The 27,837-nt window shown below is 42.7% G+C and overlaps 1 protein-coding gene across 1 annotated transcript; it reads right to left on the bottom strand.

Annotated features, from left to right (window-relative positions):
* On the bottom strand, positions 1-27,837 carry plcb4b (phospholipase C, beta 4b). The gene is made up of 37 exons (XM_076084236.1): positions 27,754-27,837; positions 24,235-24,315; positions 23,439-23,498; positions 20,797-20,940; positions 18,030-18,109; positions 17,855-17,908; positions 17,100-17,181; positions 16,890-16,990; positions 16,380-16,437; positions 15,216-15,324; positions 14,320-14,530; positions 14,066-14,159; positions 12,681-12,760; positions 12,466-12,550; positions 12,276-12,366; positions 12,081-12,176; positions 11,605-11,732; positions 10,989-11,075; positions 10,696-10,840; positions 10,452-10,536; positions 9,672-9,796; positions 8,755-8,806; positions 8,083-8,185; positions 7,672-7,836; positions 6,033-6,237; positions 5,138-5,226; positions 4,841-4,997; positions 4,699-4,748; positions 4,223-4,288; positions 3,626-3,741; positions 2,851-2,926; positions 2,545-2,720; positions 2,289-2,390; positions 2,136-2,193; positions 1,818-1,904; positions 1,152-1,188; positions 1-388 (listed from the first exon to the last, which is right to left on the bottom strand). The coding sequence occupies exons 1-37, from the start codon at positions 27,835-27,837 to the stop codon at positions 312-314; spliced, it is 3,696 nt and encodes a 1,231-aa protein (XP_075940351.1). The 3' UTR covers positions 1-311.

Here is a 27,837-nt window from a genome sequence, read left to right as displayed (position 1 = left end):
AATAGCTGCAGCTTGTGAAGGGTGCAGAGAACATTGAAGGTGATCTACATCCAGTGGAGGAGGGGATACATCTGATTCTGTTGCTTCTCCTCTCTCTCTCTCTCAGTGGTTAAACCCCCTGTCAAACAGTGATAAGCACCAGTGGCTCAGTGGTATACAGTTAGTGTGTGGGGGTAAAGGTGCAGAGGGCTACTGTGTGTGTGTGTGTGTGTGTGAGAATGACAGAAAAGCACAGAGAGATGTAGGCAGGGTTAATGTCTCTGGGTTGTAGAGGGCTATCAGCGTGTGTGTGTGTGTGTGTGCTTCTGGTCTCAGTCGCTCACACCACCGTGGCAGGTCTGCGGTCCATCTCCTCCTCCAACTTCACCATCTGCTGCATGTCCTTGGCCTTCCAGGAGACAGAAAGCACAGTTAGACAAACGCACAGAAACTAAATGCAGACGTGTAGCACTTGACGAAGAACCATATTTTGTCTTTTGTTTCCAGATTTCACATGTGCAAGTTTGATCTTCAGTTACAGTGCATGGATTTGCATTAATATAGTGCCTTTTTAAAGGTCTGAGGGCTCATCAGTTTGTCAGTAAGAGATTATTTAGATTATGCTTTTCCTTGCATACTTCTGCAGGTAATATAAACCCCATTGTTAGTAGGCAGTGACATGTAATTGTTTCCACAAAATGTCTGCAGTGTGACTCTGTCACATACTATGAAAGCAAATGATTCTGAGCTGGAGTGAAAGCACAGTGGGGCAGGTTGTGTGCTGGCTGTTTTTCTGCTTGGTAATAGCTGGTGAGTCATGGTGATAAATGACTCAAGCTGCTCGTTGGCACCGCTGACACCCTGAGAGCTGCAGACTACTAATGTGGGAATGAGATTCCACAACACAAAGACAAGCGAATCACTTTATTTCCTTTTTTGCTCTTCAAAGGCAGATTAGCGGTGAACTATTTCCCTGTGGTAAATCACTTCAAGAATGCTCATTATAGTGGTTATTTAAATAACAGCAAAATACAGATTTACAGGCTCAGCACAAGAATCAGGATATAGAACAAAGGAGTAACATAACTGAGGTAGAAGGGAAAGACATGGAAGTGATGCACTGACAGACGGGAGGTTTCAGAGGCAGAGTTGAGTGGGATGGAGATGCCTACCTTGAACCTGTTTGTTTGCATGGTGTGATTTCAAATGCTGTGCCGGAAAAAGCAAATCATATTAAAAAACGAATGAATACATGTGAGACACGTACAGGTAATGGAGTGTAGCAGATGGCAAAATAAAATGTACAGATGGAGATACGAGACCGTCGTATGCCAAGTGAACTTTACTTTCTACTGTTTGTTGTGTACACTTAGAGCATGTAGGGCGGAGAGACGGTCCCGACAACTGATAATGAATAAATAGTTCAATACAAAGTCATTCTACTGTATGAAGAGACATTGTGCATTTTGACTTTGCGTTTGTCTGTAGAGCCTCTTGAGGCAATTCTGACCAGCTATATATGTGGAACACTTCCTGCTAAACTAATTACAGTTTACATCACAGATGACGGAGACTGGAGCCATGATCTGAGGGTGAAATCAGCCAGAGAGCTTTTATTTACACTTAAAAACCCAGTGGAGCTCAAAGGTACCATAAACCGAGAGGTGTTCTGGTTCATGCAGGAAGTGGGTCTAATAAATGCTGTGGTTGAACATGATCGGCAGTTGAGATGGAGACCAGCAGGCAGCTGACGGCAGACATGCTCGTTGTCTTCAGTCAGTTCTTCTAAGATATGCAGTTTATTGGCTGTAAGGTTCAGTTTCTGTTATTGGTCCTACCTGCTCGTTGAACTTCTCCAGTTTCTCCAACTGTTCTCTCTGGTTTTTCTCTAGCTGCTCCATCTCCTTCTGATGCTTCATGGCCAGCTGCAAAAACACCAGGGACACAATATTACACTCATTCTGTTGCTGTTTAGTACTATGAATAAATAAGAATGTATGAATCTCTTTCTTTAGAAAGCTGGAATGTCTCTTTGCATTTTTACTGTAGGAGTAAGACACGGTAGTAGCGATAGTTTGCACGATATCAATCTGTTATGCATTAAAATGGGAGAATTCTTGGTGTATTCTTTAAAAAGTCAATTAAATACAACCTACCCTCTTCCTCTCATCCAGGAACTTCTTGGTGTTGCTGCTGTTTAACTCTCGTACTCTCCTAAATATTACAAAGAGCAGGACAACGGTTTAAAAGCCGGGTCAACCTCCTGATTACATGATAATAAATGGATAGCGTATACACGTGTGACCCACCTCTCTCTCTCTGCCTTGTTTTTTATGGACTTGTCCTGGCTAATGGCTTTACTGTTTTCCATGGACATCTTGGCCTGGTTGGCATGCATGTCTTTGCTATGCCTAAAATTGAGGAACAAAGAAAGCCACATGTACTGTAACAAATGACCTGCTTTTACAGCAAAGGTTTAGCAACTCCCAGGGTCGCTGCCCCTTCTGGGTCTGGTCCCCTACAGTAAATACATGTATACTGTCCACATGTGTTTGAAACTCTCACCGTTCATGGAAGAGTTTTAGCTGCATGGTCTGCTGCTCCTGGACGGTGGTCAGGAGTTTCTTGAGGTGTTCGCACTGCTGAGTGACGTGGCTGTCCTTCATCTCCTGCTCCTCGCTGCTGTGACTGCTAATCAGCTCTGACCACTCTTTAGTGTGCTGTGCTGTGATTTCCTTTACCTGCAACATGCACACACACAAGTTACAGACGCACACCTCAGTCGATTGTCCACATCTGAGGCACTTTGTCATCTTCACAGCTAATGACTGTAAAGGTTTCTGATTTTTGGGGTGAGAAGTTTTGCGTTACCTTGACTTTGTGATCGGCGATCAGTGTTTGGATCTTATCCTCCGTCTCTTTCTTCAGCTCTTGGCAGTTGTTTTCCCTGTGAGGAAAAAACCGAATCCATTTAAAACCATGTGCGTTTAAAGGGATGGTCGAGGTTTCTAAGAGGCCGGTCTTGTTGATCTCAAGCTAAAGGCCTTTTGGGTTTAACAAAAGCTTGTGTGAAAGTTTTGTGCTTGGAATTGAGCCGGAGGAATAATGTTGATTTAACATCCGTCCCAGACATCAGTCTCATGAACGCGAAGAGAATTTGGTTGAATATTTGACATACTAATGTATGACTTTTTTGACCTTCTAAACAGACATTTATTTCACATATTACTGTGACTTTAACATACTATAACTTGTATTCATGACTTCTTTCTATAAACAGTACAAAGACGTTCTCGACATACTATATAAAGATGGTTTTTTCTCACATACTATAACTTGACTTTTTTTTTCATTACATTTTTCGACATATAGACACATACGAGTATTTTATGATTCAAGTTTTTTATGACATACAATATGAGTATGTGCATTTTTCCATAAACATTAAGACTTTTTAATGACATACTATACGATGACTTTTTGGTTACTATATTACGTTTTCCATGACATTTTCGATATATCAGGCCTTTTTTTCAACATGACTTATTTCATGAGATGTTTTCACAAACATGGACAATGCAATTATCTCTATGCATGGATGATACATCTTGGATTTCTTTTTTGTTGAACATGTGTTTTGAATTACCCTCTCTTCTTGATGGCTTTCTCTAACAGCTTCTCCTGTGTTGTCTTCTCCTTATCATGCTGAGACACAATCTTGTCTACCTGGGTGCAGTGGGCTTTCTGCATTGTATTTTGATCCTATTGGAAAAAAGAACATGTATTAGTTTAAGTATTTCTACTGTGGAAATGCAGTTGTAACCTATACCCTCCTCCTCCATGAACAATATGAGAATTAAGCCTAAAACATGCATATCGTAGCAAAACAGGCAGCTTCAATACAAAACTATGATTATTTAAAAAAAACATTGATGCTTTTGTGTCAATACTGTTGATGTTGTCTATATTCAGTCAACAGATGGAGACCGGATGGTACTATTATACATGGGTTATGCAATAGGACTTAATACGATGATAATTGTTGAGCCAGCTTCCGCCACGGTCTCTATGGTAAGCTGTGGTCAAAGGAAAAGCAGCTTTAGCAAGTCTAATTTCTAACAAATCATTAATTATGTGGCTGCATTTATGCATGTTTGTAATGAACAGATTGTGTAAGCAGTGGTCAGGGGGAGATGAAAGGAGGAGCCGTCCCTCTGAGCATCAACGGCAGCCTCTCACCCACCTTTGACTGTTTCTTCTTCAGAGTGTTGAGCTCCTTCTGCTGCTTTTTAATCAGTTTAAGGAACGTCTGCAGTGGGAGAGAAATGTATTTATTGATCTTGTGCAAGTCATGTTGAGAATAGTCTTTTAGGCACAATAGCTGGGCATCAGTAGTTATCTTATGAGATCACTGCTGGTTCAAAAGGGGGTTACAGCAGTTTAATTTGACATGCTTTTTTAGGGCAAATTGTGTGGACAGTTCTTCAAACAGAAACGTAAAGTGAGCTTTCGTTGTACATTACACCATTATCATCATTTAGCAATAACACTGATAAATACTGCTTTGTAAATATTTATAGTTAACTGATAAAAGCAAACATTCTTGGTACTTAATTACACAATAATAAACAATTACTGCATTATTACTTAGCTCTTCCACATTTACTAAGTCTTACAGACTGAGCCGTAGCAGCCTTGCTATGGTGTTTGTTTACCAACCTTCATTAGTTTTAAGTCATCAATGCTGACATTAGGCACGAGTGCATTATCTGAAACGGCAGAGAAAAGTCCAGTTTAATTCTGTGTGCACATAGTGTACGCACGTCTGTTTAAAATGTATATGTTTTACGTCGGTATCTACCCTTCTTGGTTTCTGCTGTGTTGTTTTGGGCGGAGTTGGAGTTCTGGGCCATGTCTGAGCTGGTCTGCGGTGTCACACTGGCCTTCACAGTGTCTCCTTTACCCTTTCCCTTCTTGTCGTTCTTTGAGCTTCCACTGGGAACGTCTGCTATGTCGTTCTACAAAAGGGAAACAATTCACTTGGTTGGTAAGGGACACTGTCTTTATTGTATGGATGCAGGTATATCTGAGTTAAAAGCTTAGCTGTGGGAGTTAACACAGGTATGAAGCTTCACATGTGTGTGTTGTCATCGTGTACCGTGTCAATCCCCAACGCCTTCATCTGGTCAGCTCTTTTTTCTGCTATGGTCAAGAACTTCTTTGGGTCCGACAGGGCATCCACGATGGCTGCAACACACAAAAGCATTTGTTAGTTTATCGTAAAGGGAGAAGAAAAGATTCATTAATAAATCGGTGGGTTGGGGGATTGTTTTTGAAAAGAAGAAAATAATTAAGAAATCTCAGAGAATACACTTTTAGGAGCCGTCTCTGATATATTCAAAATTATATTTATTTGGACTATAGTAACCAAAATGTTATTTTGAATTGAGAAAGGTAGTAAACAAAGTGAGTTATATTTGATGTCTGTTCACACAGATCTACAGATCTATCCTCTCTTGCAGGATTAATCACTGCCTCATCACGCTGAGAGAGTACACTAGTCTAACTGGCCCTGGGGAAGGATCTAACTTGTTTTAATAAAACTGTTTGTAAAAATGGATTCTTTTCGTAATACAGTGCTGTGTGTTTGGCAGGGAAGTGATTCTAGCAGCAGAACTTATGGAAGAAAGCTAATGGTTCCTCAGCGCGAGCCCCTTGGCTTTATTTAATGACAACTCCAATTGTCCTACTCATCTGTATGCTTGTGCCTGTTTTAAACTGTCTATTACTGCAGATTCACTGTCATCATCATTTGCACCATGCCATTACTCTGAATGTTTAAACCAACCCAAGGCTGAGAGGAAGTGAGCGGGAGAGAGAGGTGCCCTGCTTCCTCTCCTCCCGACAGGCCACAGAAACAACTTTATTATCAGCCATGAATAAACCGAGAAGTAAAACAAAGTGTCAGTATGAGACAAACTATTACTTCTGCATTTACGAATCGAAGAAAAGCAATATAAAGTTTATTGTAAGTATGTTCACGTTGGCCTCACCTCCGAAGCCATCGGGCACGTAGGTCTTGAGGATGATTTGGCAGAAGATGGTGGGCAACGACAGGGGCTTGTTGCCCTCGTTCCTCAGCGAGATGTGACGGTAGCCAGCTTGCAGGCCGTCCAGAGGCAGGAGGCGCTGGCCAATCAGCTTGTTGTTGTCGTCGTAGACGCCGATGCGCAGTACTGCCAAATCCGGTAAGATCACCTGGGTGGGAGGAGAAGGAGCCACAATAAAGGAAAAAAAGATGGGTTGAGGAACAGGGCACGACAAAAAAGTGCAACAGAAAATAAAAGTCACAGTTCGGAGTAGGTCATCAGCCCTGTGGGAAGTCTACTTCCAGGAACACATTCTGCTATGAAAACAAACTACTTCGCAGCCATTACAGTAAAATGCTCTCTCTTTTCGAGCTAAAGCAGAAACGGCATCAGAAGGTCAAGGATGAAACTGCAGGGGACACTATCGGGACGGTCAGTGTGGTACAGGAAGAAAGGCATGATAGCGCAGCGGCACGCAGCATATCTGACTACTGACAAGGCCATCTCCACCGCTAGCACACATACAGGGAGTGGAGTAAATCATGTGTGTGTGAGACGTTTGTGTCTTTGAATGTGCTTGTGTGCACACACCCTTGGGAAAAAAAAAAAAGAGCGAGAGTCTCAACTGGCCTTGTGTGTGGAGATAAGTGAACGGCGAGAAGAGGGTGATAAATACCGAGACGAAGAGGAAGGTAAGCGATAAGACCGAAGAATACTCACGAGAGATGAAGGGGTGGGAGCGCCTACGCAAACGTAGCCTGGCTGATGTACTGTATGGGAGTGCTGCTGGTGTGTATTGTTCGCTCTGAGTCATCTTGACAGGGCTGTATATGCATGCATGCAAAAGGTGTAGCAGCATCTGAGGGCGTTTGTGTCTCTTTGAGTGCGTGTAAAGATGTGAGGAACGAGCCTTGCCAGCAGCTCTGCTTGTGATGCCCCTCTGATAGCAGTGTGTGTGTGTGTGTGTGTGTGTGTGTGTGTGTGCAGAGCAGCACTGCGGCAGGCTGTGATTGATGGTGTGTGTTAGGAAGCTGGAGTCACAGTCATGGCTGAGAGACTCCTCATTCTGCTGAGAGCAGCACTATTACACACGTTTCTTTCTCTTTCGTTCTCAATATCTCTAATCTCTCTCCTTCATTCTCCCTTTTTTCTCTTCCTCCATCAGTTTGTTTATGTTTATGTTCTTTTCTTCTTCCCATCCTTTGATTCTTTCCACTTCCTTCCTCTCTGCAGACCAAACACAGGCAAACAAGACACCTTGCCTCCTCTTGCCCCCTCTCTGTTTAGGTTTGTGATATTCTGCAAATGACCAAAACACTATCCCTCATCACTCCCTCACATTTCCTCCTCTAGATTTTTAACCACCGAGTGACTCGCTTCCATCATCACGAGACCTTTCTTCCAATTCAAATCATGGCTGTCCTCCATCCCTCTCCGTTTCCTCCGACTGTTCCAACTACTGCAGCATTCATCACAATGCAGACAGCATTCAAATGAGTGCAGCACATTTGCTTTTTGCCTCACTGTATCCGTTATCTCCACCTCTGCTGCTCCTTCCCTCGCCTCTCCCAACAACACCTCCTCCGCTGCTCCTTCTCGCTACCTTTCTGAAGACAAAGGGCTCCTCGTTGTAGGCTGGGTTCAGTCCGTTGTTCATCACCATACGTGTGCGGAACTCCTTGCGGATGGTGTCCGTCGGCAGCCCGTACATGTCAACCTCAACATATGTGCCGATTTTCTTGTCCGACAGGAACTGTCCAGAGAACACCTAAAGTGAAAAGGAAGACGGCATTATGAGTATTTTTTTTAAAGTTGTAGATTTCACAAGAACATTTTCTGGCGCAGTAGGTATGAGGTACAATCAAGCACCATCTACTAGAGTAAAGATATGTGTAATATAAGATAACGGCTGATTTCTTATTGATAATATAGCTTTGTGCTAAATCACTGATTTTCTTTACATTTATAGGATTTAACAGTTTTGCTGCATGATTGAAGCGTGAGATGACCTGACCTGTACGCTGCAGGTTGCAGCGATGACTCCATCCACAGGCGTCTCTGAGAAAGGATCAAACATCCTGTCTGACCGCCGCATGAAGTCGGGCTTCAGCAGGTACCTGACACACACACACACACACACACACACACACACACACACACACACACACACGAAGCAGGAAAATATACAAACAAAAATCAATCTGCCTTTTAGATGAAATGTGGGAGCACTGATGTTGTTCAATACATAATCCTAATAATTTAATACAATGTTTCTAAAATAATATCAGGAGTAAGGAGGTATGGCATGAGAAGGGACTAAGGCTTTGTGTGTGGGAGTGTGTTAACCCGGGGCCCAGCAGGGTGGTATTAGTAATGATGGGTGTCTGCACAAGCCCTGATCTTCCCACATATGAGATTTCCAGCATTAGCAGTAAAATCTCTGCCCTCGGGGACAGTATTAGAGCCGAGGGACGGAGAAAGGAAGAGATAGATGACTGCAGAGCGCCTCGGAGGCGGGTAAAGAGGAGTCCCGCTTCCCCAAAAGCACTCATCGGCTCTCACAGCAGACAGTAGATACGCTCGCCGCTGGCAACCACTAATGAGATGTGACTAGCTTTAATTGATGAGCTTCGGAGAAGGGGGGGGGGGAAATGAGCTGAGGACAGGAGAGAGGAGCTGTTCTCACCCGCAGGAGCCGTTGTACTCATACTTGCCCTGGTTCAACTGCATGGCCAGATCTGAGAGAGAAAATGAAGGAAATGTTTATAAATTCTCACAGATATCAAATCTTAAAACAATAACAATGAAGTTCATTTGCATTGGTTTCTGTGGAGCTTATTCTTGGCTGGAAGAGTTTTTAACATTTGTCCTCTCTCTCTCTCTCTCCCTCCATCACAGAAGCTCCACCTCTTGTGTCACCCCCCTCCAGGCTCGCACATGCTCATCTCCCAGCAGGCCATATGGTCGGCCCCCCGTTTGCCTCTGGCCATGGGGCAGCAGCTGTTTTCCAACAGGCATCACTCACTGTATAGGTGTGCATGTGGCAGTTTATGAAAATGTGTGCGTATGTTCATGCATGCATAAGCTGATCAACCTGAACAATTTGCAGAGACGAGGAACTAATTCATGTCTCACAGGTGGGTGCGTATGCAAGACAATGAATGGACCAGATTTTTTTTTATGTCACAATATGGCAAATGCTGGATTCGCATGTATATGGTGGACATCAAGCAAAGTGGCCCATAAAATCGACGCTATCAGCACGGCTTGATAATACTAGCAGTAAGTGAGAACATGTGTTTTGGTGAACTGACCATTTTAAAGTAACATTTCAATCAAAAACGGATCCTCAGTAAGTAGAAATGTCCTCGGCATGTTTAGATGTGTATATTTGATTAGTGGGTGTGTTCATTTGGACAACAGCAGTAGAAGCTTTCAGTGTGACGTATGAATATGTGAGGTCACAAGTTCACTGCATGCTTAGATCAGAAGAGGTTAACGGAGTGCTTACAGTTGTATATGCACATGTATCTGCTGTATGTGGAGTGCTTGATATTATGGGTGTGTTTGAGGTCAGAGGTCCCGTGCTGTGTGCTGTGGTACCTGGGGTCTGGAAGTTCAGTGAGACCATCTGGCAGCCTGCGTTCCAGAAGATCTGAGGCATGTAATTACTGGAGTCCACCCGGCCCCCTTTGGGGTAGATACGGCTCATCTGACGCTTGTTGTAGCTGCACTGACGCTCAGGAAAATAAAAAAAGAGACGGAGAGCATGTGTGTTCTAGCACGTGTGTGTATGTATTTGAGTGCTTGTGCGTCAAACAGACTGTAGGACTATTTTTAGTGTGAACAGCTTGGGTCAAGCAGTCCCATTGGGGAGAGAGAGGGAGAGGCAAAGTTTGTGTGAAAGTTTGTGTGAGGTCAGGTCACACAGTCCAAAAGCACACTGGCCTCTAGAGGCCTCCAGTGCTTTTCCGAGAGCAGAGTGGAAACAAACATGGCTAAGAAACATCAGATCTGACCCGCCATTCAGATCTCTTTTAGGTGACCTCAATCTATCAAAACTCAAATTTTATTAGACAGCTACGAACATGTAGCTTCACGGTGTCAACGTAACTGTGCTCAGTGAAGAATAGTGGACATCTCAGTAGGGGTGATCATAACAAAACATCCAAGGTGGTGTTAATTAAAGCTAAAATTAAATTTTATAATAATTTGTCAAATGTGAATGGAAAACAGCAGTCGCTCGTAGTGATGAACCTACATCATCAAATATGCAGTTCCTCTCTTATTTAAGGAGCTTTTTCTTGAATATATTTCTTCGTCAAGCAATTCTATTGTTCAGATAAATGCAGCACAGCTTTGACTTTGAAGCCCAAAGGATACTTGACGAACTCTATGGCGTTGGTCTTCAGATAGCCCAGACCAACAGACTCGTTGAAAGATGACATGTTATGGTGGATGTTCCTTTCTGAAAGACGGGAGAAAAGGGAATGAAACGTGCTCGTGGCATCTTGCTTTTACCCAGAGCAACACAAAGAATACAAGTATAGAAAGGTCAGTCCCAAATTATTCATGAACGAGGAGCAGGATCAAAGTAGAAACACATCAGGAGGAAGTCAAAGCTCACCCTCTGCCACATCAAAACTCTGGAACTTGACGGGCTGTGCGTAGTTGACCATTGCTGAGAGCCATGGGTGGATGTTAGTGGTGGCTCCTACATAAGTGTACTGAGCTATCAGAGCCTCTTCAGAGTCCTCCGCCTCTTCCACACCCTGCACAGGTCAGGTACAAACAAATGCATGTTTCACATACACGCAAAGCTGGATCGGTCTGATGCATTTACCCAGACATGACGTTTTTTTTTTTTTTAACTAAGAAGTGATTAAGTGTGTAAGAGTGTCGTGGCAGTGATGTGCTCGCCTTCTTGTTATTGTCTTGTTCAGATGCTTCTGAGATATCTGTGACTTCTGTGGCTACAGATATCTCTGTCACGTCATCGTCAGGCACCTAGAAACACAGACACAAAGTTTAAACACACGGTTCATGTCAGAACTTAAGTTCCGAAATGACGGAAAAAGGATCCTATTTTAACACAATGAGTGTATCCTGGAAGTGAAACATTATGTTGAGTGGTTTTAGAAAAGACGTTTCAGACTATTCTTACTTCGCACTTCAGAACAGAACTCTTCTATTGCTCTGAAGGCATATACAGTATGTTACATTGATGCCAGTAAGGCATATTGAATTGACTGTACACATCATTTCATGTCATCTTTAGAGTTTGTTTTTATTATATGATGGAGCAAATCCATCTTTGAGACAGTTTTGCAGATCAGTGTACTACGGGATAATTGGCACAAAACACACTGTATGGATGCTCCATTGATACCACTAAATGAAGTTCTGAGGCCATTTCTGAACCTCCCGTCTGCCCAGTGAGATCTAACGGATGCCTGAGACATCACTGGTTCATGGCAGTGCAAATGGTTAATTTGAGCATTTCAGAAGCCAAACGGTCCTCAAAGTGAACGCTCACCTTCTTGATGCTGTTGTTGTGTTCTCCTTTGGTCGTGCTGACAGCGTTACTCTTGGAAACACTGTTGGCCTCTGACAGACTGCCGGGAGCCTCTGAATTCAAATCCTTATCCTCCGCCTCCTTCTCTCCTACACGCACAAACAAAACACACGGCGCACAAATATTCTACTAATGTTAGTATCGGTTGGTGTTTTTGCATGACTTGATGCATTGTCTTTATTTGGACACGCTGCAACACTAATCTTACTTTACAGTGTGCACTTGACTCAGCGTTTTGAAGATTTCTTGTTTCTTTTAACATTCTGATCTTTATGAAATCAAATTAATAGCCATTCAAATTAGTGTTCACCTATTGTTTTCCCTTCAAACATGTTTGTTTAAAAGACCTTTGATAAGGTGTCATGTTGTGTACATGTCAGCACAAAACGCAAACAGTTTATATATGCACACACATATATTATATATATTCAGCTGACCGTTCTCTGTTTCCTCTTCATTCTCCTCTCCCATAATGATGGCGGGGGTGTTGGTCTCTCCTGCCTCCATATGTTTCTTAAAGGCCTCTAGCTGCTCTGTATGACACACACACACACACACACACACACGTTAAACCAATAAACCATATTATGAGCAGAGATTTAACTATTCAACAAGCTGAGTTGGTTACGTACTCTGTTCAACTTCAGGTTTCAAGCGTTTGTTTTTGATGAGGATTTTGCGTTTGAGTTCATTTGGAGAAGGTAAGGAGCGCCCCGATTCAATCTGCCCAACAGAACACAATCATGCATTTAAAGATAGAGAGGGCCATCATCCAAATGCAATCAACTCTGAGAAACACTGTGAATCAGAGAGAGTGTTTACCGGGTAGTTTTCCAGAGGCTGTTTGAGGAGGAACTCACCGAAGGTCTCTTCACAATACTTGGCCATCTTGTACTGCTGTGGTTTACTGGTGATACACACACACACACACACAGACATACAGAATGCAGTGTGGCCACGTACTATATAATAAATTAATAAAAATATCAAAAACGTATGCATCAAACAGCCTTGCTGATTACTAACTGAACTCATACCTGCAATGGTTTTCAAAGGACAAAATAACAGGATAGTCTGAGGTCACGAATGCTGTCTCTTTGATGGCTTGGATAACATCCTGTTGGAAGAGGAGGGGATGAGAAAAAGAGAAAACAAGTAAGCAGGAGAAGAGAAGAAAGAAAAAGAGGTAACGAGAGAGAAGTCAAAGCTGGAATATATGCAATGTCACACTCAACACAAGGGAGCAGGCACACCTTAAGCAAAAGTATTGAAGCAGCCAGAAAAGAGTCAACTGTGTGAATGTACTAGGACCTATCACCCTAACCCTTATTCTGTGCTTGGCCACGCCCCCCAGCCCAAAGCAATGGGAGTCTATGGCAGCTATACCAAAGGAACAAGCTACAGCCACCAAACTTGAAACAGAGGTGCTATGGAGTGCTAGGAATACACACACACACAACATTTCAGGAGTCTAATGCAAGACTCCTCATTCATGAGCTAACTTCAAATCACATTCATGACACAATTTGACTAGTTTCAGATGAGATTTAAGAGGAAATGGTGCATAGTCACAAAATAATTTCACCACAGGTTAATAGGAGACCACCTCAAGGTGTCACTCAGACAGAACCAGCACATTCTGATGTAGCGTTTCAAAATTAAAGCCTTTCAAAATCTCATTCATGAGCTAACTTCAAATCACATTCATGATTCCACAAATTTCAATTTATTACCTCTTCCCAAGGTCCTAGACACTCGGGACTGATAACTATCGAACTGCAATGACAGCTTCAGTGGGGGTAGAGCCCACTCCCAAGGCTCTAGGACAGAGGTCTTTAACAGGGGGTCCGCGACCCCTAGGGGGTCCGCGAAATGTTTGGTTGATTAGACAATGTTTTTTCTTTTTTTTTTCCAAACATGAATCTGTCCATTATTTGAATAGTTCAGTATTGTATGAAAGATAACAGGTATGTTTATGCATGGCAGTGGCACTAATAGGCCATCACTCATTTTCGTTTCCACATTTATGTTTAAAATAAAAACGTCAATTTGAATAGCTTGTATGGATGATTATCATGCAATTGACAGACAATATTGATATTGGTATCAGCTGACAAGGATGTTTCTAAATGGCAGTGGCACAGCCTCCTTACTCACTGTACCTTGCACATGTTTAAAATAAAAACATGAATATATGAACCTGTGTATTATTTGAATAGCTTAGTATTGAATGCACAATAAAAAGGTATGTTTATACATGGCACTAGGCCCAGTTTAATATAAAACACAATTTTTTACAATATATATATATATATATTTAGTCGGGGGTCCCTGCTCCATCTCTCTATCAGTTTGGGGGTCCTTGGCCTGAAAAACGTTGAAGACCCCTGTACTATATTGCTGTGTGTGTGTGCATGTTCACCTTGAACAAGATGTCTGTGCACATGGCCTTGCCATGAGTGATAATGGGCTCCTGGTCCTCTCCTTTCCCATCCCAGCAGTCCAGCTCCACACATCTGACCGGATGGAAAGCACACAGAAACTGTTCATGCACTGCAGGCATCCGCTGATGATGCACACCTAATGAAATGTATAATCTAGACGTTTTACCCATTTAGACCACGCGTGTGTTTGTATCCAAAATCTTAACAGACTTTCACACGCACATTAACTCACCTGCATCCAGACAGCAGGACCTGCCGGTACATCTCTACTGAAGACTTTCCTCCAAACTGTCGCCCGTTCAGGTACGTGTTGTGGGAGGAGCTGATGAAGTAGTGGGCCAGCGGCTGTTCCATCTCCTGGTACAGTTCCAGCCGATCCAAGAAAACCGGAGCATTTTCGTCTGACATCAGGTACCGGCAGAACCCATCACTGGACATGCAGCCTGGGGGTGAAGGAACAAGGGGGGACAGTGTTAACAGCATTGAGGGTGAATATCATTATTCTTTATCATATTAGAATCATTGGTGGTGGTTAGAGTGAACTTCAGGGCAGACTGAAAAGCCCCTCAGATTGAAAGCAGTATTATAACCGTCAGTTCCCGATGGAAATCATTTGTATTTGTGAATTAAAATAAAGTTTAAAGAAATCATTATGGATGTTTATCAATTTTCCTAATAAATGCTGGCTTTTACATTTGCACCGCTTACACTTGCTGAGGCTCATATGAATGGCTTTTATCAATTATTAAGAAGTAATCGACCTTTTTCTTGCTAGGCCGTAGATGATATTGAAAATAACTCATTCGTAATAATACTTTATTCATCTCAAATTGCAACGTGCAAGCTTTAGTCGATCCATTATTTAAAATCTGTTGCAGTCAGGGTGCTATTGTGTCAAAAGGACATATGATTTTATGCTTGTAGAGTTTTAATCATTTGATAATTAACTGTTTGTTAGTTTGTCATGATGACAGGAAGAGGGAAAACAAGCCAGAGGCGGAGAATGATCTATTTTGGCAGAGAACTATACCGACATCCTGATGCAACGTACTGTAGTTGCAAAGGTACACATGCAGATGGCAGCACAGCCTAAGATATCTCTCTGCCTCCCGTTTGCCGCTTCTCTACCTTTCTTCTTCAGCTCTTCGTCTCTCTCGTATTTGTCGATGATCTGCATGGCTCTCTTGGGGTCGTAGAACGGGAACAGGATCTCATTTAACCTAGGGTCACGTTGATTCTGAGGAGCAACACGCACACACACACATTTATCCACAGACGTATCGTCAACACGTATACTGGTATCCAAACAAACAAACACACAAACTGGATCTGGTACACAAAACATTTTCCACTGACACACAGGACTGGGGACAGCTACAAACTGCTCACTTCAAGAACTGTAACTTCCTTGTTTTGATTAATGATGTAAATCAATACAGTTGATTTTAATAATGATTGTGGTCTTGAATGGAGAGCACTTAGGTATAAACAGGACTTAACAGACAACATGTAATTATGAGATGTTCAAGGGAAGCAGTGAGCCACACTAACGGGTGCAGTGTTTTGCTTAAAAGCAAGGAAGTCAGACGTGTTGCAGAGGTTCAAGGCAGCTCTACTTTAACAAAACAACAACATCCTTACACTGCCAGTGCCCACCCACAAAGCCACTCGGGAATTCATTTAACCAGCGCTTTGGCTCCGTGGGCGGGTCCTACAGCGTGATGCACAGGACTGGGCATGAAGCAGCGACACGCGCGACTCCACAGTGGAGGGGACCAAGCAGGTATTCATCCAAACAGAAGGGCACGGCCACAGAAAACAAGACACAGACGGCAGGAGACGAGACGAGCCGAGCAGGAAGCAACGGGACGGAAACCTCTACCCTCCCGTTGCCATGGCAACACCAATCAGACGCGAGGAGGAGGAGGTAAGCTGCGGGGGGGGGGGGGGGGGGGGGGGGGGGGGGGGGGGAATGGGATGAGGGCGGGAATGCAGAACAGGGGAGCTGGTTGAAGTTGCCCTTGCAGGTTGACTGGAAGTTAAATACTTTGTCCAACTCATTAATGCACTTTTAATGAGGGTCGGCTGATGTCCAGTCCGGGCCGGAGGGCCCGGACTGGACATCGACAGAAGGGCAACTTCTGATAGAAGGGCAACTTCTACCCAGAGCAACTTCTACCCAGAGCAACTTCTACCCAGAGCAGGGGGCAAAGCAGGGGGAGTTGCAGAGAGAGAGGAGGGGGGGGCGAGCAAGCGACACACAGAGAAGTTAATGAATGATAAAGAGCTTACTTCATTCAGAAAGCTGACTAACTGCTCTACAGTTAAATAATCAGTTTTGTTCCCATTGCTGCAAAGGAATTAATTAGAAAAAAAAACAATGTTATGCCTCTTGAAAAAAATGGACATCCTCTCAGTCATTCACATCAGTTAAAATGAGCAAGCAGTCTTTGAAAAGGGGATCGTACTCAAATGTTACACGTTTAGTAGTAACATGTTAATCGTCACTCATAATTAATGTTGAACTGTGGAAGCAGGTTAGGCTGTCCAGACGTTGTTAGTGCAGCAGGCGCAGAGACATTTCTTCTGATTATTTCCAACAGGATGGAGTAGCTCACACTCAACAGTCTTTGTTCTACGTAGGCACAGGGTAACACGGGAGTAAAGAAATGCTCGGGTGCTACTGTTACATGTTTATCTGGAGGATTGAACACGTTCTAGTAGTCATTTGAGGTATAAAATCAGATAATATTACAATTAAACAAAAACAAAGGGCAGGCAGGTTAAAAAGAGGACGCTCACATGTTCTTGAAGAGTTCCTCTATGTCTGTGCGAGGGCAGATCTTCTGTGTGAGCGCGTAGAAAATGTCGTAGGTGAAATCTGACGGTTCAATCTCATCATTCTGTGGGAGATAAACGGCCGTTTGGTAACATGAGAGCAACAAACCTACAGTTTTCAGTGCCACATATGATCCATCTGGTTCATACAGTCCACGGTCAGAGTTGTCTGACCTTTCCACTTGGAAGGCCGAGATCCTTCAGAGCCTGGAAGATCCCCTTCTCGGTTTTTCCTGACGCAAACGTTCGAGTAATGCTGTAAAACGAGAGAGGAAGACAGAAGGAAAGGTGAAGAGTTAAGTGAGACAAAGAGTAGACTGGGTCGCCACAGTAGCCGTGTTTCACAGATCTTTATGCGCATTTTGAAGTATTGCATTAGAAAAGCTAGACGGAAACGGCAGAATTTGAGGAAAAATTATGTTTTTATGCTCACTTGAGGTTGTTTTATCTTTGGCATAAAAAAAGTTGATGCGCTGAATCGGATATGGAAAAGCCTTAGCTGATTAGGAATGCAAATAAAATGTTTGCTTCGTCAGAATTCTTTCAGCTGTTTCTGCTATTGGCTTCTTTCTGGATATGTATTTATACCTTCTTCATCTCCGGACAACATGAAACATGCTACTTAACATGTAACTTGAAACAAATTCCTGAAACCTTTTTCCTGTCCTAGATGGTTGGATGGTGAAGGCGATCTGTGTTTTAACTTCTACTCTACTTCACTTTCTGGCGGATTACAGCCATGTGCAGCTCATAGTGCCAACTTCTGACCAAACTACGCCGTCGCAGAGTTTATACGCTCCAAACAGGTTGATGGACACGCCCCTCATTTGCATTTTTTGTTTTCCGGCATTTCAAGTGTCTGCTTATAATTTGCTCGACATGTACACATAGCGAGTGGTTGACCAAATATCTCATTCATCTACTCTTACCCTCTCACAGGAATCTTCCCATTCACATTGGTCTGGAAGCACATTCTCATCCAACTAGAAGGAGAGAGGGGCATTAAAAAAGCACAGATTAGAGAAATGGCTGATTAATTTTTTTTACCAGGTATTTATAGAGAAGAACAAAACCTAAATCAGAGTTTATATAACTACTACTCACTGTTTCTTGAGGCAGGTCATTGGACAGACGTTGTTGGCCTTAAAGTTGTGAATCACGGACCTCAAACCCTCGATCCACTTCTGCAGACAAAACAAGCAGCAGTATGAAGTCTTAACACACGGACAAACCAAAGCCCACACATACACAGGGTTGTGTTTACAAGGGAGTGTCTTTGGGGAAATAAACACAAGCAAATTAATTGCCTCTCAATTCACACACACGGGCGAGAGCCTTGACAGGACAATCAAGAACACACACACACACACACACACACACAGTGAGCTGTTTCAAGTCTACAAGCAGTGACCGGAAACGAGAGAGGACGACAGTCGGAACATTTTTGACCCCTCTGTGTTTCCATCTCTGAATGTCTTTGATTCTAACTCCGTCTTTGTGCTCCGTCTGTCCTCCACTTTCACAGAAAATGATGACTGGCGTCATTATAAAAACATTAAACAAGATAACGGGTGCAGCAGGGGTAGTCTGGTTGGGCATGTGGCCCTGTGTGTGTGTGTGTGTGTGTGTGTGTGTGTGTGTGTGTGTGTGTGTGTGTGAACGCGTCTCTGCTGATGTAAATAACTCTGTCATCTCCCGAGGTCTGCTACTTAGGGCCACCTGCATGCTGGGAAGTGGTGATGGTGTCATGGTGTGTGTGTGTGTGTGTGTGTGTGTGTGTGTGTGTGTGTGTGTGTGTGTGTGTGTGTGAGTGTGTGAGTGAGAGAGAGAGAGTGAGAGAGAGAGAGAGAGAAAGAGGGAGAGGAACAGAAATGTCAGGAATAAATGTGTGAAGGACGAGGACATGAACCTGGATCTGTGTGTACGTGTGCATGCGATTGTGTGTGTGTGTGTGTGTGTGTGCCTCCTTGCTGAAGGCTGTTGCACAAATATCATTGGCAGCCCTGTGGCAGGGAGCTCTCTGGAGCGCAAACATCGTTTATAACACCCATCACCACAAAAACACACTCTCATGGGTGATGCATAAACAGCAATGCTGCAGTGCCAAATAACAGATCTGTGCCGCCGCAAAACATGCATCTTCAGTTTGGTTCGACACTGGCGGAGATTTTAAATTTTGGGGACATTTTGTTGAGTCAGAACTGACATCTTTTAATACATTACATAAAGAAAGATAAATTCCTCAAGGCTAGCAGTGTGCTGTGACTTTTAATCATTGTAGTGGTGCTTTGTTACTGCCAGTAGACTCTTTTCACTTGTCTCAGCACTTGATGACATAAACCATGACATATAGATGTAAATCCATATGAGAAACTATTCATATGTTATTTACTCTGCATCGACAACCCTGAGGCTGAGATAAACGACTCTCACTTTAAGTTGTCAAAGTGCTTTTTCCTGCTTTGGCTCTGTGTCTTTCAACTACTGCCAAGCCTTTGAGCCACACTGGATGTGTCACTAAATAGAAGAGATCATTTTTCATGGTTTTCTTTTTTTCTTTCTGTCTTGAAGCTGCCTGTAATATATATGTATATATATATATATATACACACACACATGTATATATATATATATCTATATATTTTTTATAAAGACCTACATTACTGACCAGAAACTATTAAAACACATGAATGAGTCACTGTTGCACTGGGTGACATGTTTCTCTATTATGACGAAGTTTATTTTGAGTACACCATCATGCTGCTGTAAATACGTACTTGCATACCAAATGTATTTTAATCTGCTGCTAAAAATAGTCCCCAACAAATGGGTAACGTTTTAAAAACTGCGGTGCCCAGCTGTTTTATTCAATAACTTCAGACTTTAAAAAATGAAGCTATTTCTGTCTCCTTTTAAAAGATTTACATTTTTAACAGGAACTGCTTTTGGTCTCTTTATAGGATTTGTTGACAATAAGTCAAATATAGAATAATGCTGACCTTCTCTTTTGAAGAATTGCAGAAATTGGTTTCAATTATCCTAGAATGAAGCTCTATACCACTACTGACACTGCAATTCTTTGGTTCAAGTATCGTACTTCAAATGCGGATCAATTCATATCCAGGAAATTGAAATGTAATCTGCACATACAGTTGTTTATTGTGGGCTGTACAGGATGTGTACAATGTTTGCCAGCAGGGGTCATCAATAACAATGTCTGCTGATTAGTAGAGAGAAAGAGAGAGAGAGAGAGATAACGGGGTGTCATCTGTCTGAGCCCAAAACTAAAATTGAAGGGATGAGTGAGAAAGAGAGAGAGAGCGATAACGAGAAGGGTGGAGAGGTGTCGTTAACACAGAGCCTTTTCCTAGATGTGTGAAGAAAAACAAAGAAAAAGAGAGTTAGAGTGCGAGAGAGAGAGGAGGGAGAGAGAGAGAGCGAGAGAGCGTAGACGAAGAGCGAGACAAAAAGCATAAAAAGATAACAGCAGAAGCAGAAGTGCAGGAGGCACACCGGGAGATAGAGATGAGGCGACACACACACACACACATGACTCATTCTAAATCTGTCTATTTATCAGAGTGAATCAACACCAGATGTAATTTGTGTAGGAGTGGGCTTATGAACCATTCACCTGGCAATTTGTTTCTGAAAAAAATATTTGCTGTGTCAGGGTGATTTTAGCCTTCATACTGTTTGATGCAGAATGAATTAAGGGGTGAACTCCATGTGCTAAGTAGAGCTTACGATTGTTCCATGATCACATATTTGTTTCTGACCGTCATGAACATTCCCCTTAAATAAGTAAATACAGATATACAATACAAGTTAGATTTGTCCAAAACCGCACACAGTGGATGCAGGTGTTTACCCTGGCTGTGTCGGGGCTCTCCGCCACCATGAACATGAAGTTGAGGTTGACCAGGTCTGTGCCGCTGCAGATGCAGATGATGCAGCCCTCCAAGTCCGCCTCCGTCTTTCCAAGGGCCTCGAATGAAGACAAGATCTTGGGGTCCTGAGGTAAAAGAGAAAGCAAGTTTAGTAAAACGCTGTCAGATTCTCTGTGATTTGGAACACATTATGCGTCCGTCTGACAAAAACACGCCCAGAAAGACAAAAAGAGCTGAAGACAGAAACAGAGAAACATCTTCAGAAACATAGAAAACAGATGAGAGGTAAAGCCGTGGTGTTCAATAACTTACAAGAGGAAATGAAAGAAAGTTTAAGGGAGGATTCAATCTCCTATTCTGGTATTGTTGCCGTAAATAGTCACCGACAAGAAAATAATTTAGAGAGAAGACAGTTGAAATGTTTAGTGGAGCTGTGGATAAGACTCGGGATGTTGAAAAGTATGATAAACTGTATGAATCATGCTTGGGAGACTAAAGCTCAGCTTAAAGGGATACGATAAACATCCATCACGGAGGAACATATTACAATACTAAATTCAAAAGAAATCTTAGCAGCTCGAAAAGTTCCACTAAATCCAGATGTGGATGTGTTCAACAGTGCTGGTAAGCAACAGTGCAGTGGTGAGTAACACTTGAATGTGAGGAGGATTGCCTCAAAGGACGTTAACTGGTCACTTCTGTTGGCTCAGTAAATGTGCAGTTTGGTTTAACTTCACTCAAAGGCGAAAAGCAATCAACAGTTAAGAAGCTGACTGAGTCTTTTATGTTGTTATTCAACATGCTTTGGAGCCAAATAGTTGACAAATGCAATCCTTTAGGCTTCTGACAGGTTTCTATTCACTGCACATGTTGGACTTGACACTTGTCCACCATGTTAATGGGTTTAATGTCTGCACAGGACCCTCATGATGTCTAAGATCCGAGTATCAAACAAAGAAAATCAACATTCAGACGGCAAAAATGATTGATTGAGACCTTTTCTTTTCAATGCTACAACAAAAAGCAGCAAATACGGACCGGTTTGGATTCTGATTGAGCACACATAATGAAAAGGCGGGAACCCCATCGAGCCGCTATTGATCTCAGAAAACATTAGCATGTGCTGGATGTGACCAGCTAACGATGAGAAGCACCATAGAACAATAAAAACATTATTACTGAAACTACATGATTCATGGCTTTTGCTTCATTTAGTTCCCCGCTGTTTGTGTCCCTCCACTAACAATCTTTAAATAACACGATCTAATTCTACAACAAATACGAAAACCAGCATTATACACTTAAGACATTGGACTGTAAACCTGTATTTTAGACATTTAAATGACTATAAGGCTTTAAATTTAAGTTCAGTTTAAGTTCAAAATCATTCTCTCGCAATCAAAAACACAGCACGACTTTTCCGATTTCAGTCTGCCACCATCGTCACCATGGAGGTGCGTAGTGTTTTTTTGTTGTACGGTTGAATTAACAGCAACAGGCTGAGCCCTTTCGAAACCCCAGCCAGCAATCATCCAGTGCCATTCATCTTTTCCCGCTCATTGGATTATGTGAAACAGCTCTCGGGGGCTTGTGTAACCGCGTTAGCCTCTGAAGAGAAGCCCCCGGTGCTCTCTGTTGTTCTTAGTCGGCTACTTACAGAACACTATACAGTGTTTGAACAGACAGGAGGGGCTGCTATCAGCCTGCAGTATCTGTATACGTGCCCTTACACATGTACATACACACACGTCCACACCGAGCAAACAGACTGCTGTCAACAATACATACACAAACTGGTAATGCTTATGTACACAGTGCACACCGGTGTCGCCTGTCAGCTGTTTGACTTTTAGTGGCTCGACAGGCTTGCATCCTAATTAGAGGCAGGAGTCCACATGGGTAAAACCGTAACAGCTTTCATAATTCATCTTGTCTGTAAGGTTCAATACTACGACATAATGTTTCACTGTCCAGGCAAAATATGAATCAATATTTAATTTACAGAGAAACAATACAGTTTGTGCGTGTGTGTCTCTGGCTCCATAACTAAAAAGATTGGTTGCCAGCTGCTCTGAAAATACAAAGCAATGCAGCTGCTTGGTACATATCGGCTATTTCTAGATCCGTTTCTCATTACAGGACAAGGAAAGGTCGCTCTGACAGAGACGGAACGACTTATACCTGAGAGATCGTGATCCCACAGAGTGAACTCCTTAACCCAGTTGTCCTCTGACAGCCCATCTTAATAGGACCGGAAGCACAATGTTTCATTATTCCTCTCTGTGTCAAAGAACATAAAGGACCCGCAGCTAAACCCAGCCAGGGTTGTATAAATATTGATGAGTTCAATATTTTATGTTTATGTTCTGCTAATGCCCCTGGTGAATCCGGGAGAGGCTCAGGAGTGAGAACTCAACTGAGAGTCCCAGATCAGTCGGTCGATTGGTAGAATACAGCGCTGTAGCTAATTAAAGCAGGAATAATGCGCCCGACGTGGACGTCTCCCCAGATTTTACCAAGAGAGTCACTGAGGGAGCGAGAGACTGAATGTTGTGCGGTGTGTGCAGAGAGCGTGAACGCTGTAAAAACAGAAGCGAGGAAATTGTCTTTCCCGAGGTCTCACCTTTGGGACGGCACCAACGCGGATACTGTTGATGAGGGAACACTCGAGAACCTGGCCTTCCTGCAGGAGAGACGCACAGAAAGATACAGAGAAAATAAGCACAGAGAGGATATGATAGCCGGTGCAGAGGGAGACGTGGAGGGACGGGGGAGAAGATAAGAAAAGGAGACAGATGGGTCACGGTGCACTTTGTTCGGTTTGCAATCATTTCTAACACACAGAGACAACACCACAACCTCTCTGCATCCGACGACAGTTATTAACATAGGATATTATGTAACATCGCCACATCTTTCTCATAATCAAGTTTCCAATACCTAATAACACGTCCTTCTTTGTTTACTGCTGTCAGATTAGAACTCATGGTTCAATTTGGGAGTTTAATTCCCAGTGAGACGGCCTCCAGCCCCCTGCAACACTTACACGGGATCATCAGGTTCAGAGAATGCAGAGACACATATTAGTTTTCCTGTCCTACAGGTTTTGCTGTTGAGCAGCAGACTTTTATTACCAATATATTCTCCCCCTTGTTGATTTGAATACCATACTTGCATGAGCTGAAAACAACTGGCCACGTACAGGGAAGGAAATCATTCTAAAAATATGCTTTGGAAAATAGTCATCAGTGAGGATTTGTAGTGAGTGTAACGCACTAAAATCACCGGTACAACACTTTGTGTCAGGTTTGTGTCAGAAAAGAACGTACTTCTGAACAAGATAAACCTTTTTACTACTAAATAAACACACATACTTTGGAGGACACGAAGATACAAACACAAGGAGGTGGAGGTCATACCTTTCCCTCACTCTTCCAGCAGATGAAAAAGCCATACTCGTCCACCGTCATCCGACAGTTGGGCTCAAAGACGTACGGGTCCTGCAGAGGGAAAAAAAATATTTATAAGAGAAGAGGCTTCATCATTCACAGGGTTTTATTTGACATGGGAGGACATTAAACAGTCAACCTGTTACACACACGCAGAGCTTAAGCAACCAGACAAACAGAAGTAGCTAATTCATTTTCTAAGATGTACCCGTCGGCCAAAAGACGCATACAAAAACATACAAAAACATACAAAGTATGCGCAAATGTATGTACGTATGTAATGTAAGAAAGAAAATGAAGGAGATGAAACCTTTTGCTTGGGCAAACATTAAGCGACATGAATGTGACGGCTATGAACTGTTAAACACAGTGCTGTGCGTTAGAGACAGGTGACAACCCTGGGTGAGAAGCATGTGTGTGTGTGTGTGTGTGTGTTTGAGCAAGATTAAAAGTGTGTTCTCCCAGCTGAGATGATGATGCTGTTGCGCACACACACGCACGCACACGCACTGTATGTAATGTATTATTTCAGGATGTCGCTCCCATGGGACACTGCTGCGAATAGGACTAAGTAGGCTTTTATTTGGCCATATCATGTCATCTAAAACATCATAAAAACCAATTCCACAATCTTATTTCCATTATAGGAACTAGTGAGCCTGCTGTAAGTGCAGCTAAAAGCTGGACTCTTTCATCTGAATTGGGACTGACGGAGGCTTCGGTGTCACAGAGTGAAGCCACCTTAATGAAAGAGATGATCCCAAATGAGACCCGACTGTTTAGAACATACAGCAGACTACTGTTACACCATCAAACGGCTCGATGTCGTAAAACTAAAAGGTTTATGGGAACACTCAGTCCTTCTAACCCACACACGCAAATTAGCTGAAGCTCTGACCATCTCTGGGTGGATGTGGATGGATAGACAGACACCCCTAGCTATTGAAGTCCAGGTCCCACTCAACATGTGTACATTCTTTCCTAAGTGCCCTTGTGAGTCTCTCTTGTTTTGCATTCATTTTATTAAGTTAAGCTAAGTAACTTAAACACGCACGCACGCACGCGTTTGTTTACATCTACATTAAAGAGCATCAAGGTGATGTAAGACACTTACCATGCCCCGCCACGTTCTTATTTGCATTATAACCGAATTTTGCAATTTGTGTTCAAGCCAAGTTTCTTTTTTTATGTTTGTTACATTATTATTCGTTATAATAAAGCACGTATGGAGCAAATACTGACACCCTGCATGTATAATAGGCTTATGTTGCCTAACCGTCAACTTCAGAGTACGACTGTTTTCTAATATTTTTGTTAACAGCAGTGAAGTACGGCTGTATTCACCAGGTAAGCCTGTTTCATGGACGGAGCCGATCATTTTCAGGCATTTCGCACTCAGTCGAAATCACCAAACCAATATTATGACCTGATAGCCTACGTAGGAGTTACAGTAATACCCACCAATATTACAAAACATGTTGGAAGAAATAAATGATTAAAATGACCAACAGTTCTCAGAGTCTCCACATTCTGACTTGTTTTTCTGTCAATATGAGGCTGTTCAGTCCACATGGAACCAAACACCGGCCAGATCTTAAGTGATTGATTTCCAATTAGTAGACAATGAATGAAACACACACACACACACGCACACGTACACACACACAGATCAGTCATGCTATCAGCCAAGGGGCCTTTAACGATCTCTTTGACCTCTGACCTTTCCTGCCTCTGGACTGATCTGAAATATCTCACCCCGAGACAATAAACTAATAAATTATTGGAAATCTATAGCTAATCTTAAAGTCTCGAGCACTGTACTGTGTAAAGCTAAACAGAGACAGTAAAGAAAACGTATCCACCACATTTAGTCAGATAACAAATGGCAGACAATAAGAAAATGTAAGCAAAAGACAAGAGCTAGACATGAAGATGCTCTTACAAGTAGTCAAACGTTGTATAATGTTACTTTGGACACGACCGTAATAGCTACATGTAGCATTGATAAGAGATCACCTATAAAGCTTTGAATTGCACTGTAAACTATGTATTAACACACACGTACAGGCCCTGCCCATTACCTGTCTCTACCATCTGTCACTCGGTGGGGTTTCCTTCAGTGGAAAACATCCATGCTGTTAAGCATATTTGTGTGTGTGTGTGTGTGTGTGTGTGTGTGTGTGTGTGTGTGTGTGTGTGTGTGTGTGCCCTTATGACAGGGACTGATAAAGAGCATGTCTATGTCTGTGGGTGGACTCGCCGTACGTCATTTCAATCGACGCAGATCTCCCCTGCAGGCTTTGTATTTTCCAGGCACAGGCAACAGAGCAGCAACACACGGAGGACTTTCTTCAGAAGCATGCCGGCCCAGTTTCATGGATCACTCTGACATGGCTATGGATTTGATGATGCTTTTCCCTACTCTCACAAACAGAGAGGACTGATGTGTGTGTGTGTGTGTGTGTGTGTGTGTGTGTGTGTGTGTGTGTGTGTGTGTGTGTGTGACACACTTTGCCTTTGCTCGGCAAATGTCCTAGCTAAGTGTCCTGATTAAGTTAGTCAGAGGAAACGTTGGCAAAAAGACAGGGTCATACACACAGACTCACACTGCAAGATGGATCTCAGGTGACACTTGTGCTCTTGGAAAATATTTGTCAAAATCATTTGTAATTATATTTGTATTGGATAGACGGGCAATAAATATGCTTGCAGCTGTAACTGAGTAATAATTTAATGTTACCCATTTCTTTACCCTTATATTATGGTATTATTATTAATGCATCTGTTATACCCTGATGTCTACTGTGCTGTATCAATCTCTACTTTAAACTTGCTGTGAGCGCTTCAGGAACACTTAGAAATTTTAGAATTGATACGTTTTTTTCGTCTCCAAAGCTGTATTTTCTCCTGATTTCAATCATACTACTCAACTCCCCTTTCACCTATAATAAATCTACATTCCAATGAAGAAAATGATTAATGGTCGATACGTGAAAACAAAGAGCACATTCACTTACTGCGATCACACACGTATAATCTTTTCTGTGCTGGTTAAGACTGTGGACGTGCTGCAGACGAGCAGCCGCCACGCCGAAGCGTCTTAACGATGCTGATCGATGTGGCCCGCCTACGTCTGCAGCTCTGACTACAACAAGGACGTATCGGGTTATAAAGGGGACGCCTCTGCTACATTATGTGTGTGTGTGAGTGAGTGAACGCTAATGACTGACCGGGGGGACCGTCATTAAGGGTGAAGGATGAGAAAAGGACAGAGCAAATAACCTGGAACAACAAGGTTATTGACAAACTGGTACAGCGTGCATCACAGGCTGAGCCTTCACACGCTCATCAAGGACGGTAAACCTAAATGTGTCACGATATGAACAGGTTAGCAGGCTGTTTATTTTGACATTCTGAGCCGTTCTTTTCATTTATTTGTTACGCAACGTAGAAACCTAATAAGCAGGCAAAGATACGCATCATTTTTACCTCATCAAACCTGTCGAAGGAGGCGCCATCCTGCATGAACTCGGGCAAGTGCTTCTGCCAGTTGAATTCGTAGGATTTTGTCAT

The sequence above is a fragment of the Anarhichas minor genome, unplaced genomic scaffold (genome assembly GCF_050575085.1).
Source record: "Anarhichas minor isolate MPS153535 unplaced genomic scaffold, ASM5057508v1 ptg000136l, whole genome shotgun sequence".
Classification (NCBI taxonomy): Eukaryota; Metazoa; Chordata; class Actinopteri; order Perciformes; family Anarhichadidae; genus Anarhichas; species Anarhichas minor.
This window is presented reverse-complemented; position numbering and strand designations above follow the sequence as displayed.

Bases quoted from the DNA above. Each gene is read 5' to 3' on its own strand.
- plcb4b (XM_076084236.1), bottom strand. From the start codon at position 27,837: ATGACAAAATCCTACGAATTCAACTGGCAGAAGCACTTGCCCGAGTTC. The intron at 17,182-17,854 runs GTAAGAGTAGAT...CTCGTTTTACAG, and splicing joins GGGAAGATTCCTGTGAGAGG to CATTACTCGAACGTTTGCGT. The intron at 10,841-10,988 runs GCGAGCACATCA...TGACCTGTGCAG, and splicing joins AACAAGACAATAACAAGAAG to GGTGTGGAAGAGGCGGAGGA.